The sequence below is a fragment of the Homarus americanus genome, unplaced genomic scaffold, assembly GCF_018991925.1.
Source record: "Homarus americanus isolate GMGI-L3 unplaced genomic scaffold, GMGI_Hamer_2.0 scaffold24694, whole genome shotgun sequence".
In the NCBI taxonomy this organism is placed as follows: Eukaryota; Metazoa; Arthropoda; class Malacostraca; order Decapoda; family Nephropidae; genus Homarus; species Homarus americanus.
The window spans coordinates 660,432-678,290 of NW_024732780.1; the positions used below are offsets into that span (position 1 = coordinate 660,432).

Below are 17,859 nucleotides of genomic sequence, written 5' to 3' on the forward strand. Positions count from 1 at the left end.
TACAAGTGAAGTGTAAAGTTTGTGGGAAGACCAGCTTATGGACCCCTACTCTGCGTCAACCACCGCAACCACCGCTAACAGCCGTCTCCTCCAAGAATTTATAGCAACTTTGAGCAGTGTCAGTGACAGTGATTTTCTGTGAAGTGTTTAGTGCATTGTGTGTTTAGTGCCATAACTGTGTGACCTTGTTCTAAAGGATTCCCAAGGTGTAAGGCATGTTCAGGGCATGTGGGAGGAGTAGACTTGAGTACACCTCCCTTCGCCAGGCCTGGAGGGTAACTGACTGAGTCGCCGCCTCCGCCCCCTCACAGCCTCACAGCGAGACACTGCCGCCCGAGACGCGCACACACACACACTTACGAACACACTGACTGCGGCCATTCCTTAATATATATTTTATATATATAATCTACTTATCTGTGCATTTAATAAATTTTTTGTCTCAGATCTTGTTGATACGACGGGCTGACCGGTCAACACTAATTTAAGACACAGTACACAGATTAAGTTATTATGTCTCGTGCCTTATGCAGTCGTGGAGCCAACGCCTGGATGAGTCAGTCGGATGACAGCTCGGCAGAGATGGATGACCAAGTTGAACAGGACGCTCCAGCTCCCACCACATCGCGCAGCCCTTCACCTCGATCTTCAGCGTTGTCTCCAGAGATAATTGCTTTAATGAAGTTTATGAGGGATGAAAGGCGTCACGACTTTGCTAAAAGACGTATGGAGGACGAAGAAAGAATGCAAGCAGAGGCAGAGAGAGAGCACCAACGGAGATTGGAAGACCGTGCACGGTGTGAAGCTTTGATATCTCACCTCACTGTTAACCAAGCCCCTGGCTCTAACACTGCCTCGGTATCGACTGGTTCGGATACCTCATCAACGCTTTCTTCACGCCCCCTAGCCCCACCTAAAGCGGCTGCTCAAACAACGCCCATCTTGAAGCCTGATGTGAATTTGCATACTTTTCGTGAATGGCGGCGACGGTGGACTGATTATGCTACAATGATGGATCTCCAGAGTTTGTCACAGCCTAAACAACTTATTCAACTGCGTATGTGCCTGTCCTTGGAAACTCAGCGTGTCTTGGAACATACGTTGCAGGTACCTCCGACCTCTTCTTTGTCTGTAGAGGAGGTACTGGATATTCTGCAACGGCACATCAAAGGGCAGCGGAATGAAGCACTACGCAGGAGGGAATTGTTTAGCTGCAGACAGATGGAGGGCAAGACTTTTGATGCCTTTTATGTACGACTCAAGAGAGCCTCGGAAGAGGTAGAGATATGCCCAGGTAACCACCAGCAGTGCGAGGAGACCCAGTTGAAGCAGGTGATCCTGATGGGTGTTAAGGACGAGGAGCTTGTCCAACGCCTCACCTCCCTCGACTCTTCCTCTTCTCTTAAGGATGTGTTGACGATATGTCGCTCCTATGAGGCTGCTAGGTGTGCCACCTCTGCCACCCGAGCTCCCCCTACAGCTGTACGCGCTGTGTCCCGGTACAAGAAGGACAAGAAGTCTACTTCAACGCCTTCGCCCACCAAACCCACGCCCGGTTCCTTTAGTAACAACTGTGGTAAGCAGCACGGAACACAGATGTGTCCAGATGCTGAGTCTACCTGCAACAGTTGTGACCGTAAGGGCCACTGGTCACTCACAGCACGGTGCCCAGCTAAACGCGTCCAGTGCAATGTGTGTGGTCGTTTGGGACACTACGACAAGTGTTGCCCTACCAACAAACCCAAGGAACAGCGTCGGCGGAAGCAGCAGCGCCCTTCCACTATTGAGGGCCGCCCACAGTCTTCCAATGAGAAGCATGACGTCCCTGGACAACGCTCGAGCCATATTAGGAATGTATGATCCCCCTCACGTCCCAGGACCAAAGTTCCCCAGTACATCAGTGTCATCGTGACCTACGGCAGTGTGTCATCCCGTCTTCAGATGTTGCCCGACATCGGCGCTGATGCTACAGTCATCGGTCCCCAGCATTTGCAATGCTTGGGGCTCTCTCCAAGTAATCTAGGACCGCCCCCCAAGGATCTCCGCTTCACGGCAGATGGTTCACAGATGGCCCCAGCCCTAGGTTCACTCCAAGCACAAGTCACCTTTGGCAACAGGTCGTGTCAAGCCTGGATTGATGTGCATAACGGTGTCCCGACTCCTTTGCTGTCCTACAGACATTGTCAAGAGTTGGCCATCATCTCCCAGGGCTTCCCCAAACCTATTCTCAAGGTAAAACACGCCAACAGGGTGCAAGAAGGGAGCAGCAACTACCCTGCTGCCGCCCTACCCCTGCCTCTTGCAAGTGACACCTCTCCTTCGGATGCTTGGAAGTACTTCCTGAAGGAATTCAGCGACGTTCTGGTGACCAAATCCGCTCTGGAATCCAAGCCTCTCAAGAAGATGGTAGGCCCCCCCATGAGGATCCACTTGAGGGACGACGCGAAGCCCTTCGCTATCTACACCCCTCGACTGGTCCTCCTGGTCTTCCGCGAGAAATTATTGCACTAGCCGGCGATGACCCGTCTCCATGGTGTCACCCTATGGTAGTCGTCGGAAAACCCAAAGGTGGTGTTCGGATCACCACTGACCTCTCCAAGCTCAGCAGCCAGGTGTCTCGTCCTGCGCACCCTTCTCCCACGCCCTTTGCAGCTATACGCAGTATGAACCCGAAGGCGCGCTTCTTCACGACGATGGACGCCCTGTGTGGATACTGGCAGATAGAGCTTGCCGAAGAAGACCGACCACTTACAACTTTCATTACCCCACATGGACGTTACAGTTATTGCCGTGGCCCCATGGGATTCGCCGCTACAGGAGACGCTTTCTGTCTTCGAGGTGATATGGCTCTACAAGGTCTGGCAAACTGCGTGAAAGTGGTCGACGACATACTCGTGTACGATGAGGATTACATGGATCACCTCTGCCATATCTACGAGGTACTCAACAGGTGCCGGAAGCGTGGCATCGCCCTAAATGCCGACAGGTTTGTTCTGGCCAGCTCTTCAGTAGACTTTTGTGGGTACACCCTCTCAGGGAATGGTATCACAGCTGACCCGGAAAAGGTCCGCGCCATCACGGATATTCTCACCCCTGCTAACCTCACCGACTTGAGGTCCTTCATCGGTCTCGTCAACCAGTTAGCAGAGTTTTCGCCGGACATCTCCGCAGCTGCCCAACCACTTCGCCCCCTGATGAGCCCCAAGAGGACATTTCTGTGGACCCCCGACCACGACAAGGCCTTCCAGCAAGTGAAACAGGCCCTGTCTAGTCCACCTGTCCTCGCCACGTTTGACCTAGCCTTGCCGACGGTTCTGCAGACAGATGCCTCACGCTTGTACGGCGTAGGGATACGCCCTATTGCAGGATCACGGTGGAGGGCAGTTCCGGCTCGTCCAGTGTGGCTCGCGTTTCCTCTCTGACACCGAGACGCGCTACGCCACTATTGAGTTGGAGCTGTTGGCTGTGGTTTGGGCGATGTCCAAGTGCAGGTTTTACCTCATAGGCCTGCAACACTTTCACCTAGTGACCGACCATCGCCCGCTTGTCCCGATCCTCAACCACTACATGCTGGACGCCGTTGAGAACCCTCGCCTCCAGCGTCTGAAAGAGAAGCTCTCGGCGTACATCATCACACCAGAGTGGCGTGCTGGTAAGGAACTCTGCATCCCTGATGCCTTATCCCGCTCTCCTGTCAGCCGCCCTACTCCAGAAGACCATGTGCTCAACGCCGACCTCGCTCTTTCCGTCAGGACTGTGGTCACTCTACACGCCGTCCAATCCCTTCGTTCGGACCTGTCACCAGATGACGACAAGGCAATGGAGGACCTTCGAACAGCGGCCCGAGATGACCCTTCCTACGTCCGACTTGTCGAGTGTGTGAGGAATGGATTTCCTAGCAACCGCTACGACCTTCACAACACCCTGCTCCCGTATTGGAAACTCCGCGATGATCTCTACTGCGACGGAGACCTTGTTCTGTACGGAGCATGTGTAGTTGTCCCTGCTGCCTCACGTCCCTGTGTCTTGGCTCGCCTTCACGACAGTCACCGTGGAGCTGAGGCCACCAAACGACGTGCACGACAGACTGTGTTCTGGCCCGGCATCGACTCCGACATCTCCAATGTTGTCCGTGAGTGTGAGCCCTGCCAAGTATCACAACCCAGCCAGCAGCAGGAACTCTTCATGAGTGACGACAACCCCACCCGCCCCTTTGAGTCTGTGTCGGCCGACTTTTTCTCTGTGTCAGGAAAGTCCTTCCTTGTTATCGTCGACCGTCTCTCTGGTTGGCCGGTTGTCATCAAGTGCGGTAATGACACGACGTCTGCCGCCACCATCAGCAAGTTCCGCCACTACTTCCGTGACGTGGGCGTTCCTGTGCGCCTGCGAACCGACGGAGGGCCTCAGTTCACAAGCCGGGACTTTGCTGTGTTCCTTGACCGATGGGGAGTCCGGCATGTGTTGTCATCGCCCCATTACCCGCAGTCCAACGGCCACGCTGAGGCTGCTGTCAAATCCTTGAAGCACCTCATCCTTAAGGTGGCCCCTTCTGGGAATATTGACTGCGAGGCCTTCGACCGGGGTCTTCTTGAACTCCGCAACACACCTAACTACACCGGACGCTCCCCTGCCCAGGTCTTGTATGGACGCCCCCTTCGTTCTTGTGTCCCTGCTCACCCTCAATCCTTCTCCAAGGAGTGGTAGGCCAAGACAGAGGATTGTGATCGCCGAGCCGCCGAACGTGTTCAAGACGTCGTCGCCCGCTACAACGACCACGCCCGTCCTCTCCCCAGGTTGAGTGTCAGCACCCAAGTCCGTGTTCAGGACCCGACCTCCCTACGTTGGGACAAAGTGGGCGTAGTCATGGGTCTCGGTAGGTCACGGGACTACCAGGTGCGGTTACCCAGTGGTCGTGTGTGGTGGAGGAACCGCCGTTTTCTCCGCCCCGTAACAATGCCTTCTGCTGACCCCGCCACCAGTGTTGAGTCCCATACCCTTCCCAGTGATCAAGTCCCTCGACGCTCAGAACGGATCCAAAAGAAAAGTTCCGCTCAAGACTTTGCTATGAGCATATAGGGGGGAGGGAGGTGTATGTATATTATGTATGCTGTATGTATATTATGTATGTGCTCCATTTATATACACTATTTATTCAGCCTAGCTAGCAGCGTGTGGCAATGTATTTACCATGTCCCACATGCTTAATTAATGTGCCTGGCGACATATGGAAGCTGCTAATGCATCACTTACCACATGTCGCCCGAGAAGTTAGTTGACCCCCCCATACGGAGTAAGGAGCGCCACCTTCCTTGTGTACATATCTTTATCCAGTAAATAGAACCTACGAAAACTCTACAGGTGTTGTGTTCGCTCCTGTATATAGAACTTGATACCCAGAACACATACAGTTGATGTGGGTATTGCTTGGCCGCTGGGCTTCGGCAGTACACTGAAGTGCACTCAGTGTCATCAAGAAGCTCATACCGGTACAGTGATCTGTGAGGTGGAAGAGGCGGCCAGGTTCTCGCTCCTGGACGGTTGCCGCACTTACGACCGGGGCGACTCGTTTCCCGACCAGGAGCAAGGCATTTGGCAACTGGAGTCCCGGTCACTGAAGCGGCGATGGTACAAGCACAGGTTGTTGGACTATCCTGACGATCTGTAGCCTGCAGGAGAGGCCGATCGCCTTCGCTGCTGGTGACGCTGCCTTGAACTTCTGCGGTGGTTGTCTGGGCTGTGTTGACATTCACAGGGAGGCCGTGACGCTATCTGGACAGAATTAAGGACACCGATGAGAGCGTATAGTAGATAGGCTGGCACTGTGACCGGCTGCCGGTCTTCTTCAGGTAGAAGAGGTTTGTGGTGTTGGTGTCACGGACGAGACACTGGCAGTCATAGAACTAGACGCTTCCAAGAAGCGGTCAACAGAATTCACCATGACGTCCAATGAGGTGTTCTCTGGAAATATGGATAGCGCTGCCTGAACGTTGGCTGGCAAACGCTGTACTGTAGGAACAACGGACGGAGAATGAGGTCTTCCGACAAGGTGCCGGTGGTGGAGAGCAAGTGGCGGAGGTTTCGCAGGAGATGGGAACGCTTGGAGGTCGCCAAGGAATTCGTCCCTTCACAACTGCTGCATACGCTGACGAGAAGATGCGCCCAGCCGCGCCCGTAACGCTAAGCTCAATTTCTTGAAAGGCTCCTCCGTCGGGGGTGCCGTGAGGATGTCGTATACTTCCATGGCGACAGTAAGTGGTAGCATCGACCCGGCTTGGTGGTACTTCGTGGCAGATGCAGTTATTTGGCATGCCCTGAAGTAGCTGTTGAGCTGCAGTAGCCAAAGATCCGGGTCGGAGCCAATGGAGGCCGGAGCAGCAGTACGGACGACGGTAGACAGCACAGCAGCGTCGTCGACAGCTGGAGCAGCACCAGATGCGCTTGGTACTGAGATGGTAACAAGACCTCGTCTTTTCGGTCACTCCGGGGTCACCAATGTAGTGCTTAGGTCTAGGGAAAACTCAGGCTGTTTGCCAGTTTATTGGTGTAACGAGGAGAACTGTGCTCTAGCACGGAGCGAGAGTGTGTGGCCGTTCCGAGGCCACCTACGAGTATACAGTATAAACTGATTGACTGAACGAGGCTGTCACATTCGTTCCATTGCACAGAAACTCGGGTACCCTTCTGTGTTTGTTGATCGTTGTTTTAAAAGGGCTAAAAAATCCTTTCATTCCTCAGAAACCAGGCAAATTCCTACACTTAAGAATAATTTGACTCTGCCCTATCGTAATGAATTTGTCCCGTTAGTTCGGTCCCTTAAGCTTCTAAATATTAATGTTGTTTTCAAGTATGACTCAACCATTACCAATAAGTTAATAAGAAATTGCCCAAGTTTGAATGTAAATGGAAGTGTTTATTGTATTCCATGTAGCAAATGTAATTGTAATTGTGTAGGACAGACAGGAAAAACACTGCAGCTCAGAATCAAACAACATAAGTATAATATCAGAACAGCATCTGAAAGCAGTGCCTTGTTCGTTCATGTTAGGAATAATAATCATCCCATTGCTTGGGAAAAAAGCTTAGAAGTATTTAAATCATCTTGTGTCACAGAAAGATTTCTGGTTGAAGCTAGTTTGATTAAGGAATTAAAATCAATAAACCTTAGTGATGGTCAGTTCAAAACTGATAAAATGTTACATAAATTAATTTGTCAGTGGCCCAAGGTTAAAAATGCTTTGAAAACCTTTGATCTAGATGTACGATAGTTATTTAGTGGGTCCTTTATGTTTGACCTGACCTGACTAGTTACGTCACCCCCCTTCTCTTAAGCTCCTCTACGTGTGTGTTGGTGTGGGGATTAGTGGATGACATCATTATGACCTGACCTCATGTTTTTAAGGTCACCCTGTATATTTAAGCTTCTCTCTGTCCATGTAATCCAGTTGCCTCTGAAGATGTCTTGAATAAAGACGAAAGCTAAGGTGCTCCGTTGTTTCCCTTTTCCCGTGTGATTTTATCAAGATATATATATATATATATATATATATATATATATATATATATATATATATATATATATATATATATATATATATATATATATATATATATATATATATATATATATATATATATATATATATATATATATATTTAGATTGTCTATATACATTCCAAACAAATTGTAAGACGATTGTACTATCTATCTAAGTTTTCATTCAACACCTTCCTTGGAGACTCGATTTACCTACAATCTCTCTTCCCATTAACTGTATCTTCTTCAGTCATCTTACCCAAGGATTTTTAGTCCTTAGTCCTACCGACAGTACGTACTCAAGTTTCCTAGAGCTACATACGACAGTATTCGAGATACGAAGCTTGAATATACATTTAAAAGTATCATTATTTTTTATTAATATTCAGAATTTCACTGCATAAAACAATGGTTTTAAAGGAAGTTTTACGTTATATAAAAAGGGACATGAACACCTTCCTCAACCTCTTAGTTGTTTTCATTATAAATAAAATAACCTGACCCAGTTTTGATTTAATACCTTTGTAACAACTTATAAGAACGATAATGGTATTTAATATTCATTTTTTATTAATACGTTCCATCTGTATTAGAAATAATATAGTTTTTTGCAGAATCTTAGGTAACAAGAGCCATTAGTATACAAGAGCGCTACCATGAAAACTTTCACCGAGTTTAACAAGTAACATTATATTTAGGAAACTTTCTCCAAAATTTTCAGAATGTTCAAATATTCTCCTAAACTCTAAAACTCCTAAAATTTTCCACCCACCTTGACAGCCCAGGTCTTAATAATTCGCGCTTCATTATTCTTCAGCTGGCCAAATTTATGGAGGTAATCTTGAGATACCTGTGCATCTATCTGCTCCATATAATGCTTGAAGAACCCTTCCTTAAGGCTGTACAACGTCACATCTGAACACACTTTCTTCAGATATTCCACTTCCTGCTCACTTGTTCCCTGCCCAGGTCTGTAACATCAGTGACAACGTGTTACTCTCCAGCATGAATATTACAAATAGAAACTATACAATATGATATAATATAATAAGTATTATTTCCATAAGAATAACAAATACTATTGAACTAGTGATGTAGTTATAAGTCGTAGAAATCTATAATTTCTAATACAATTGCGGTATTTAAGGCAGTACAACAGAATGTGAACAGAACTAGTACAATAATCAACTTTTGGACGTCGAAGTAGAACAACATTGGAGTATATTAGAGAAAGCTGCCAACTTACCTTTCCATGGTGACTGAGAGCTAGTGGTATGAAAACATATAATAAATCAGACACAGTCACTGTAATGCACTGCTGCTCACAGCCACAACTGCTGTGCCGAGTGCCGTGTTGCTTCTATACTAGGTAGCACATGTGTTGTTTTTAGCACCATGAACGATATGGTACAACACGTGGCACATTTTCTTTTTTCATTCCCTTTTAAAAGTTTAATTCTTAAGCGGTAAGCTTTCAAATACATGGCTATTATGAACACAAGTATATTTGTCACATATTTTGTATTTTTTTCATTGATTCTGATGACAATATAGTGACTGGCAATTATTTTTACACACGAAAAATAATGAAACTCGGACGAAGGGAAAGGGATTTTGCTCGTAAGATCTATTTATACTTGAACTTGCTGTGGGCTACAGCTTCCGTGGTTGGGTTTAACATATATCATAATCTTGTAGTGAATCAAAACAAATGCATCTTCGACAATTATCAGTGTTGCAAAAAGAGTACGTTTTATTATACAATCACTTACACAAGATATGTCATCAAAAAATGAAATGAAAGAGAAAATGGAAGCCATAATTATTGGGGTAACTCTTCGAATTTCCTCCCCACTGCAATTTCCTAAATATTAATAATAATAACGAAGAAGACGGGTAACATCAGGATTTTATAGAAATGGATATTTTTCCAGAGATATTTAGATGATATTAAATAATAATAAAAGCCATACGATAACTTTTTCTTTGATTATATATATTTTTTTAGTTTTCTTACTTTTTACTTTTATCCTCTTCACCACTGATCGGCTCGTTACCTTCTTGGGCGATCGACCACGTCTCTGTTGCGCGCTGTTGGCAAGAACTGGGCATGCACAGGCTCCTGAATGTGTCTGAACATGCTCCAGTGTTGGTCAAGTCTGGTTTTGAAAGGGCTCACACTCGGTGCCGTCACAACACTTCTGGCAGATTGTTCCAAGAGTTCACAATTCGCACTCAGAAAAAGTTACCCCTCACAGTTTTCTGAGCCTGCGGTTTCTTCAACCTTGAGCTGTGACCCCTTGTGGTGCGAGAGTCTGCCAGCTCCAAGTAAGGACACTCGACTAAATAGTGCTCCAATCTCACAGGGTAGTTGAGGTGCCGAAGCGCAGGCACCAGTCTGGTGGCCCTCCTCTGGACATTTTCAATCAACTGACAGTCCCAAGTATATCTCGGTGACCAGACGGGGTGACAGTACTCCAGGTGGGGAAGCGTTTCACTCTTGAAGATCGTTACGTCTTGACATTTGAACGACCTTCTTATATGACCTAACGATTTATTTGCCTGATTTACCTTCTTCTGGCAATGGCCCGAGAACTTCAGCTAATTGTCAACGTACACACCTAGATCCTTCTCACATTCAGCCTCAGATAGTAAAGTGTCTTCATCCCGTTGGTACTCCCCAGGTGCATCCTCTTGTAATGACCACGGCCGTACATGTTAGTTAACGTAGAATAAGACGATTCATATTACGCTCAATAGCCCACAAAACATGTAGCTATGCCTTCTTTAATGAGTCCCCTGTCTGAGGCATACGTTTTCTCATCGCTTCAGGACGCCTGAGTCCTCCGTTTTCTCTCAATCTTAGATTGCACCCGAAACTCCGTATTCTTTAGTATAACAACACAAAATTTGAAATTGCAACTGTAGTTGTATCTGTTAAGGCAACTTAGATATGTCTGATTACAGATAGAACAGTCAAGATCCCTTGTGAGTGATGTTGAAAACTTCAACTGTCTCTTTATTGTTTGCAAACTTATCAAGTAAGTTAGAGTCGAGTCTGCCAGTACGAGTGGCATGTCCTTATATCGTCCTTGGGGATAGCCATGAGTTTCTAAGTACTAATGAAATTAGATCATTTTGATGCCCAAACATCAGAGAATCTGATGTTTGTAGTTTATTAGTGTCAGTTGTCTGTTAAAAAAAGTCACTGCTCTATTCCTTTCAACATTTGGTTCTCATAAATTACTCATAAGAACTCATGTGCCAAAAACTCGAGTCTACCACGCTACCCAACAGCTCAATTATACTGCCAGACTGGGAGTCACTAATACTAAGGGTAAATACTTAACTCTAATCTTAATTTCTAAGGGTCGCTGCCACCAGACCCCTTCTGGACAGCAAGTAGCTCGTTAGGTAGTGTGCAGAGTGGACTAGGCATTGGGTTAGGTTTTCCATTGACCAGATCGATAAGGGGAAAGAAGGGTGAAACCATAACATGTCTTAATTAATTTATTCCTTATAAAGCATACTGGTAAAAAACATACAATTGAATGGGTCTTCCTCAGAAGAACAACGAAAATGTTGGTTACCCAGATGGGCACCAGACGTCTTACATTAATGGCGTGTCATCCACATACTTATTGCATAACAATCTGTGACCTCCTTACCTTGGTCATTCCTTCTTACACTATCCCTTAACACATCAGACTGCTCCACCTGTATGGAATATAGCACCGTCGGTTATCATACATAGTAGCACCATCTCAACACACAGATTACACTCCAGCAGGTATGGGACTCCTTGTGACTTTTAGGTATACACAACAGGCACCTCGTTCGCACACCGCCCTCGGTGGGTAAAGACGAGGGCTTCACCCAGAGACATACCAGTACTATTTCTACGCCTGGTATTATAGGTCGCTCCAAGTGACGACCGCAGAGTTTCTCACGGTCTCCTTATTTGTTCTACTCATGTGGAGTGGTGTGCTGGAAATCCACAGGTTCACAGTGGAGTGGCATAGCTGGGAGTAGTCACCACCTGTTGGGACGCTCATAGGGATAATGGCTGCCGGGCAGCAAGGCACTCCGACCGCATGGAACCTGAGGTGACGGTAGAACGGAGGGTACTGAGAAATAATGCCTGATGGGCGGTTATCACACCCCCAAACACATTACTATTACACTTATATATCAGGCAAAGCTTTAAACGGTAATAACTTCTATATAAGCCTTAATTATAGGGCGGGATATAGCCCGATAGGACACTGACCTGAAGTGACGGTAGAAAGGAGGGTACTGAGGGCAGTGCCCTGCCGCTCATCACCGCGTAGGCCTACAGTTTCCAATCTTTAATTTTTACTTTTATTTCTTACGGTTCTCACCTGAACACTTTTCGGTATATTGTCACTCATGCCGTATAAACACATATTTTAATCCTAAATTACACACTAAGGTAAGGTCTTGGTTTGTTAGTTCGTGGGTAAATTCATTGGGTTATAATATCAACGCAGCACACCCGAGGCGGGTACATGACGCGCCTTAAAACAAAGGCTGAATGTTCATGGCGGGGGTGTATCAACTTCACTTAAAACTGTAATGAGGGATCCTCCTCTCACACATTGCACTATTTGAACACAGACATAAGATTCTCTGATCACTGTACCTGTCGTGGGTATATGTCACGTGAGGATACGAGGTGTATTAAGTTCATACCGACGCATACAAGATTATTTCCTTTCAAGCATAGTTTCTGGGTCACTTCCAACACCTCACATAGTTCTGATACATTTATCCTTTTCCCAGATCATTGTTCTCATGTATTTTCATATGCTATCTGTGGAAGCTATGTTCGCTACACGTTCACAGACGTAAATAGTATGACCTTCAAACCGTGATCCACACTTAGTCCTACAGTACACTAGCCCGGCTCAACTGGACTTTCCCAATCATCTTATGGATACCCTGAATTCTCCTTAATGCTATGAATACATACAATTAACATTATATAACTGTACCTGGGTACAATACAACGCATGGTCTAGTAACATTGAGTAGGTGAGTTATCCTTTATCAATGTTTCCCGTTTTCTGAGGTTCTACAAGCGCGGTGGATTTGAATGTTATATAGCGTAATATGAATTAAATGGGGTTTTTAGGAATGACAATGATGTGCGCAGTACACAATGAGGTATCTTATATTCTAATAAAAATCTGGGTGGTGGCAGGCTTTCCGTTGTAAGTATAGTAAGTGTTATAGTAAGAATGACATGGTTTACCCAGGCAAAGGCTTAATAATAAATTGAGAGAAAGAAAGATAAAATATAGAAATGAAAGAAATAATCAGAGAGTAAATAAAGTATAGAAAAGATTTTAACTTAGAAAATATAAACAAAGAAATATAAGATAGATACTGTACATATACACAGAAAAACTTAGAAAATGAAATTATTAATATATACACAAGAAAAGATAAATAGAAAAATCTGTCTTAAACAGCTATTAATAAATGTAGATAAAAGAAATAAGAATAATCAAAGAAGAATGAAAGGGAAACAGCCAAACATGTCTCCCTTACACTTCGTGACATTAAATCTCAGCAGCCATTTCTTCGACCATTCTTGGAGCTCACAGAGGTCCTTCTGCAGCTCTTCACAGTCCTCTTGGTTCTTGATTTCCCGAAATAACTTGGCGTTATCCGCAAACATTTGTTTGGAAGAGTGCACAACGTCAGGCATGTCATTTATGAAACAAGCAAACAAACAGCAGGCCCAATACACTGCCCTGTGGTACCCCGCTTGTGACAGGTACGGATGATGATTTCGTGCCATTAATCACCACACACTGCTTGCGGTCATGTAGAAAGTCTTCAATCCACGCCAGGACATTTCCTCGAATTCCGTACCCTTCCAGTTTAATTTTCAGCCTTTCATGGGGTACAATGTCGAAAGCCTTGACAAAACCTAGAACCTTGGTATCAATTGTCGATATTACCACCCTGCTCCAGAATATGGATTCAAATATCCAATACCTCGAGTAATTCTGTTAAGCAGAAGCGCCCCTGCATTAAACCATGTTGGCAATCCTTTACAAGGTGGTTTCGTAGTAGATGCTCCATCGTGGCATCTCTGATAATGATCTCAAGTTCTTTACATGTTATGCTGGTCAGGCTCACCGGTCTATAGTTGTTCGTGAAATGACGATCGTCCTTCTTGAGGATAGGACTTACATCAGCATTTTCCAATCACTGGGGACCTTTTGTTGATCCTGGCATTTACAAAACAGGATCTTCAGGGGCTCGACAAGCTGGTTGCACAACTCTCTTAGCACTCTAGGATGCACCAAGTCAGGGCCGGGACTCTTATGGACCTTTAGCTTTGACAGTTTATTTCTTATAACCTCTTCTGTGAACACAATGTGGGTCAGTGCTGTGTCGAACCGTCTGTCCTCAAAGCAGGCAGGTTAATCGCATCCTCTCTTGTGTACACGGAGGAAAAGGAGCTGTTCAATGCCTCAGCTTTGTCCTGGTCAGAACCTGCGTAACTACCATCTTCAAGCCTTTGTATAGCGGTAAAACGCCATTGAGTTTGACTTGACCTTGCTTGCAACCAGCCTCTGGAACTCCTTTTCAGCCTTCAACACTTTGCCTTTTCTTGATTCCTGGCTCTTGCATACGTCCTCCTGTCCTGCTCATTGTTTGACCTAACCCACGCCTTGAATTTCTTGGTTTTGTTCTTAATTTTGTCGACCGACATAATGTTCATGTGTAGGGGTCCCCTCGTATTCCTACAGGAACTGGGTTTGGTCTTGGGTATATATTTATCGATCAAATGGGTCACTTTACTAGTTATGTTATTCAGCATAGTGCCTGCGTTCTTGTGTTTTTGTGAGTCAGGCCAGTGGATACCCCTCATCTCCTCCCTCATCCCGCCGTAATTTCCCTAGTAATATTTGTACCTTGGCCTGGCTTTATCATGAACTAGATAACAGTGAAATCATAATGACAACACTACATGGTGACTGGTGCCAACTGGGGCTAGATGTTCCAGTTTGGCCACCATACCCTCTTTGTTTGTTATGATGAGGTCTAGTGGCTTAGGTGTTTGCTCCTCTCTGTAATGTGTCGGGCCTTTAACATGTTGGAACAGAAAATTATCTCTCAGAGCTTCTACAAAAAGAGTAGGAAGGTTATTCAAGCCATTTGGCGTGAATTCATTTCTCCAATCGATGATGCCACAGTTAAAGTCCCCAATGATAAGGAGGCGCTGCATTGTCTATTAAGGCTCTTAAGTTCCTTTGATTTAGTAGGCTACAGTTTGGGGATCTGTAGATACACCCGACAATAAGTAAGTCCCCTCCCTTTAATTTTATTTTACACCACTTGGACTCTTCAAAAACATCCTCTCCCTGTACCCTCGCCTGGCTGGCTCTAAGCATAGATAACCACACCCCTCTTGCAAGTTTCTTGAGAATGGTTCATAAATGAGTCATATCCAGGAATACTGAACTCACATTCCTCTGGGTCGATTTTCCTGTTCTTGTACAACAATTCTACAACTCCTACGATATCAGGGTGGTGTACCTTCAGTATTGTTTTAAACCCCTCTCTCTTATCAAGGAACGTGTCAGTATTAGTGTACATGACACTCAAGCCAGAATTTGTTCTCGGTAACGTCTCTGCTCTAAGTTGTAACTCCGGCCCCCCTCCATTCTCAGATGCTGCAACATTTGCTAACTACACTGTATTTTGCACAGTGTGGTTAGAAACGTCATTGTTTACACGGTTCTCGCCTCCTCCTGTCTGGTAGACGGAGCTGGTGCCTCCTCCCGGGTGGGGGGGTAGAGCGGGTGGAGGGTGCGCCGTGGCCCCTAGCTCTGTGTTGGCACACTTGCTTTCACAACCCTTCCCTGGATATAACCCATGTACGCCCACTAAAAAAATATTCGGAACCCGTGTCATATTGTATCACGCAGTAAGGGTGCCGAATAATTTTTAGTGGGTGTACATGATACTTGTACACACACACACACACACACACACACACACACATGTATACATGTACGATACGTACATATACACCCACTTAAAAAATATTCTGCACCCTTACGGCGTGATACAATATGACACGGGTGCCGAATAATTTTTTAGTGGGTGTACACTCGTCCCTGTTCCTCCTCGACTCCTCCCCTCTGCTTCAAGTCTTGCAGGAGCTTCTTGCGCTGTTCCCTCTGCATTACCATGCGATCTGGGTGAATGAATACATTATGAAATGTCTCGCTCTTTGCAAAGTTTTTTGCATGCCGGATAACCTCCCATTTCTCCTCCTCACTCACTAGTGTGATCTTGAGGGGGAGAGGCTTGTCCCCTGCTTTTGTCCCAGTTTCCTCACATCCTGAGAGGGAATGGCGTAATCATAACCTCTGTACAAATATCACCCATTATTGGGCATGGCATTGTCATGGTCACGTTTGTGTAGTTAGTCCGTTCAACACTTAATCATTCATATTATGCTACAGTGCCCACACAACATGTGAAACGTTTGAGTCCCCCAATAGAAACGTTCGTTCTCTAATCGTTTTAGAATGTTGTAGTTTCTCCATTTTCTCTCGTATACTCGATTAAGGACTTGGGTATCTTTAAATACCTCAGAGGGTGTTCAGGGAATTTCAAATTGTGAGTGAATAAATTTATTGTTCAGTCAATTATGTGTACCTACCGTGAGAGAAAATATTCTAGATGTATTGAGTGTATGTTGGAGGTATCTTGTATCTTTATGTGTAGAGTATTTTGTGTTAAGAGATTATGTGTTGGTTACTCTTTTGGCCAGCTGTAAATCATGTTTCGTGTATTGTCACGCGGCGGCCGTTCGAAACTGAAGTCATACTGTTTTTTTTAATATATGAACATTAAAGAATCCGGTGGAAACATAGAAAGTGTTCTCAGTCTTGCATTATAGAAGTTCGATAATTGTCTGAAATGTAAAGACAAAACGTACTTATAGCTCGAGTTTAACGGAAAGTTTCAGGTTATCTGCCTCAGATATCCCCCCCTTCCCCAGGCAACTGCCATTCTGAGTATTTGTCATCAGTTTTATTCTTGTCTTTGAACGCTCAATCAGTGCTTATTTTAAAAAGTTTGCCCTAGAAAATTTAAATAAGTATGTAACCCAATTATCACAGCCTAATGTTTAGAGTGAGGGGAGTAGTGGATTTTTCTGTGTAGTTACGGCTTGGTGGCTTGAGGGTGTGAGGCATTGGCTGGAGAGCGCCTACCCAGACCACGGTCGCACACTGAGTGTAACCTCCATCCTGTACAGGTAAAGTCTAGTAGTCCATGTTCCTCTTCGTCCCTCAGTGTTGTAACTTAGTTATTTGGTTTGAATATGCATTGAGCCATTAACGTAGCTGTGTTGTGTTTTAAGGAGTATTCATGGGCCTTCAGCCTAGCTAAAATGTTACAACATGCGAGTCGCACACTCTGAGTTTAACCTCCATCCCGTACACAGGTTCCTGGAGGCCAAGCTGGTCTTGTAGACCTCGGGACGACGTCCACACTAGTATTTGGAAATTGATGAATGCCAGTAAGGTCGGATATCGCCGCCAACAGGGTTATGTGTTGAGCCCAATCATCTGCTCCAAACCAAGTCGAGTACTAACAACATACGCCAGACGCGTCACCCGTCCACCTGTGGTCGCCCCAGTGTCGTAAACAACCAGCTCAGGCAGTGTCGCTGTCTTTAGTTTTATGCTCTTCACCACTGATCGGCTCGTTAGCCGCTTGGGCGAACAGTCGCGTCTCTGTTACGCACTGTTGGCAAGTACTGGGCATGCACCGGCTCTTGCATGTACCTGAACCTGCTCCAGTGTTGGTCAAGTCTGATCTTGAAAGAGCTTACACTCGGTGCCGTCACAACATTTTCTGGCCGATTGTTACCAAGTGTTCACAACTCTCACTCCGAAAAAGTATGCCCTCACAGTTTTCGGGACCTGCGGCTTCTTCAATCTTTAGGTGTGACCCCTTGTGGGGCGAGCGTCCACCAGCTCCAAGTAAGGACACTCGACTGAGTAGTGCCCCTTGAGATACTTATACACCTCAGTTAGGTCGCCCCTTGCCCGTCTGTAGTATAAGCTAGGCACGTTCAGGCGCTTCAATCTCTCCGGGTAGGTGCCGAAGCGCAGGCACCAGTCTGGTGGCCCTCCTTTGAACATTTTCTATCAACTGACAGTCCCTAGTATATCTCGGGGACCAGACGGGGTGACAGTACTCCAGATGGGGAAGCACTTCACTCTTGAAGATCGTTACGAGGGACGGACCGTCTAGATATCTGA

General features: G+C 45.8%; 1 protein-coding gene across 1 annotated transcript in view; it reads right to left on the reverse strand.

Moving 5' to 3' along the window:
* The window catches only part of LOC121868943 (SET and MYND domain-containing protein 4-like), a 123,838-nt gene extending 114,939 nt beyond the window's left edge, over positions 1–8,899 (reverse strand). The window contains exons 1-2 of the mRNA XM_042369975.1: positions 8,781–8,899; positions 8,307–8,505 (exon numbers count right to left, since the gene is read on the reverse strand). Coding sequence (XP_042225909.1) covers positions 8,307–8,505; positions 8,781–8,788 — 207 coding nt within the window. The 5' untranslated portion in view covers positions 8,789–8,899. The remainder of the gene's footprint in view (positions 1–8,306; positions 8,506–8,780) is intronic.
* Positions 8,900–17,859: the final 8,960 nt, after the last annotated feature.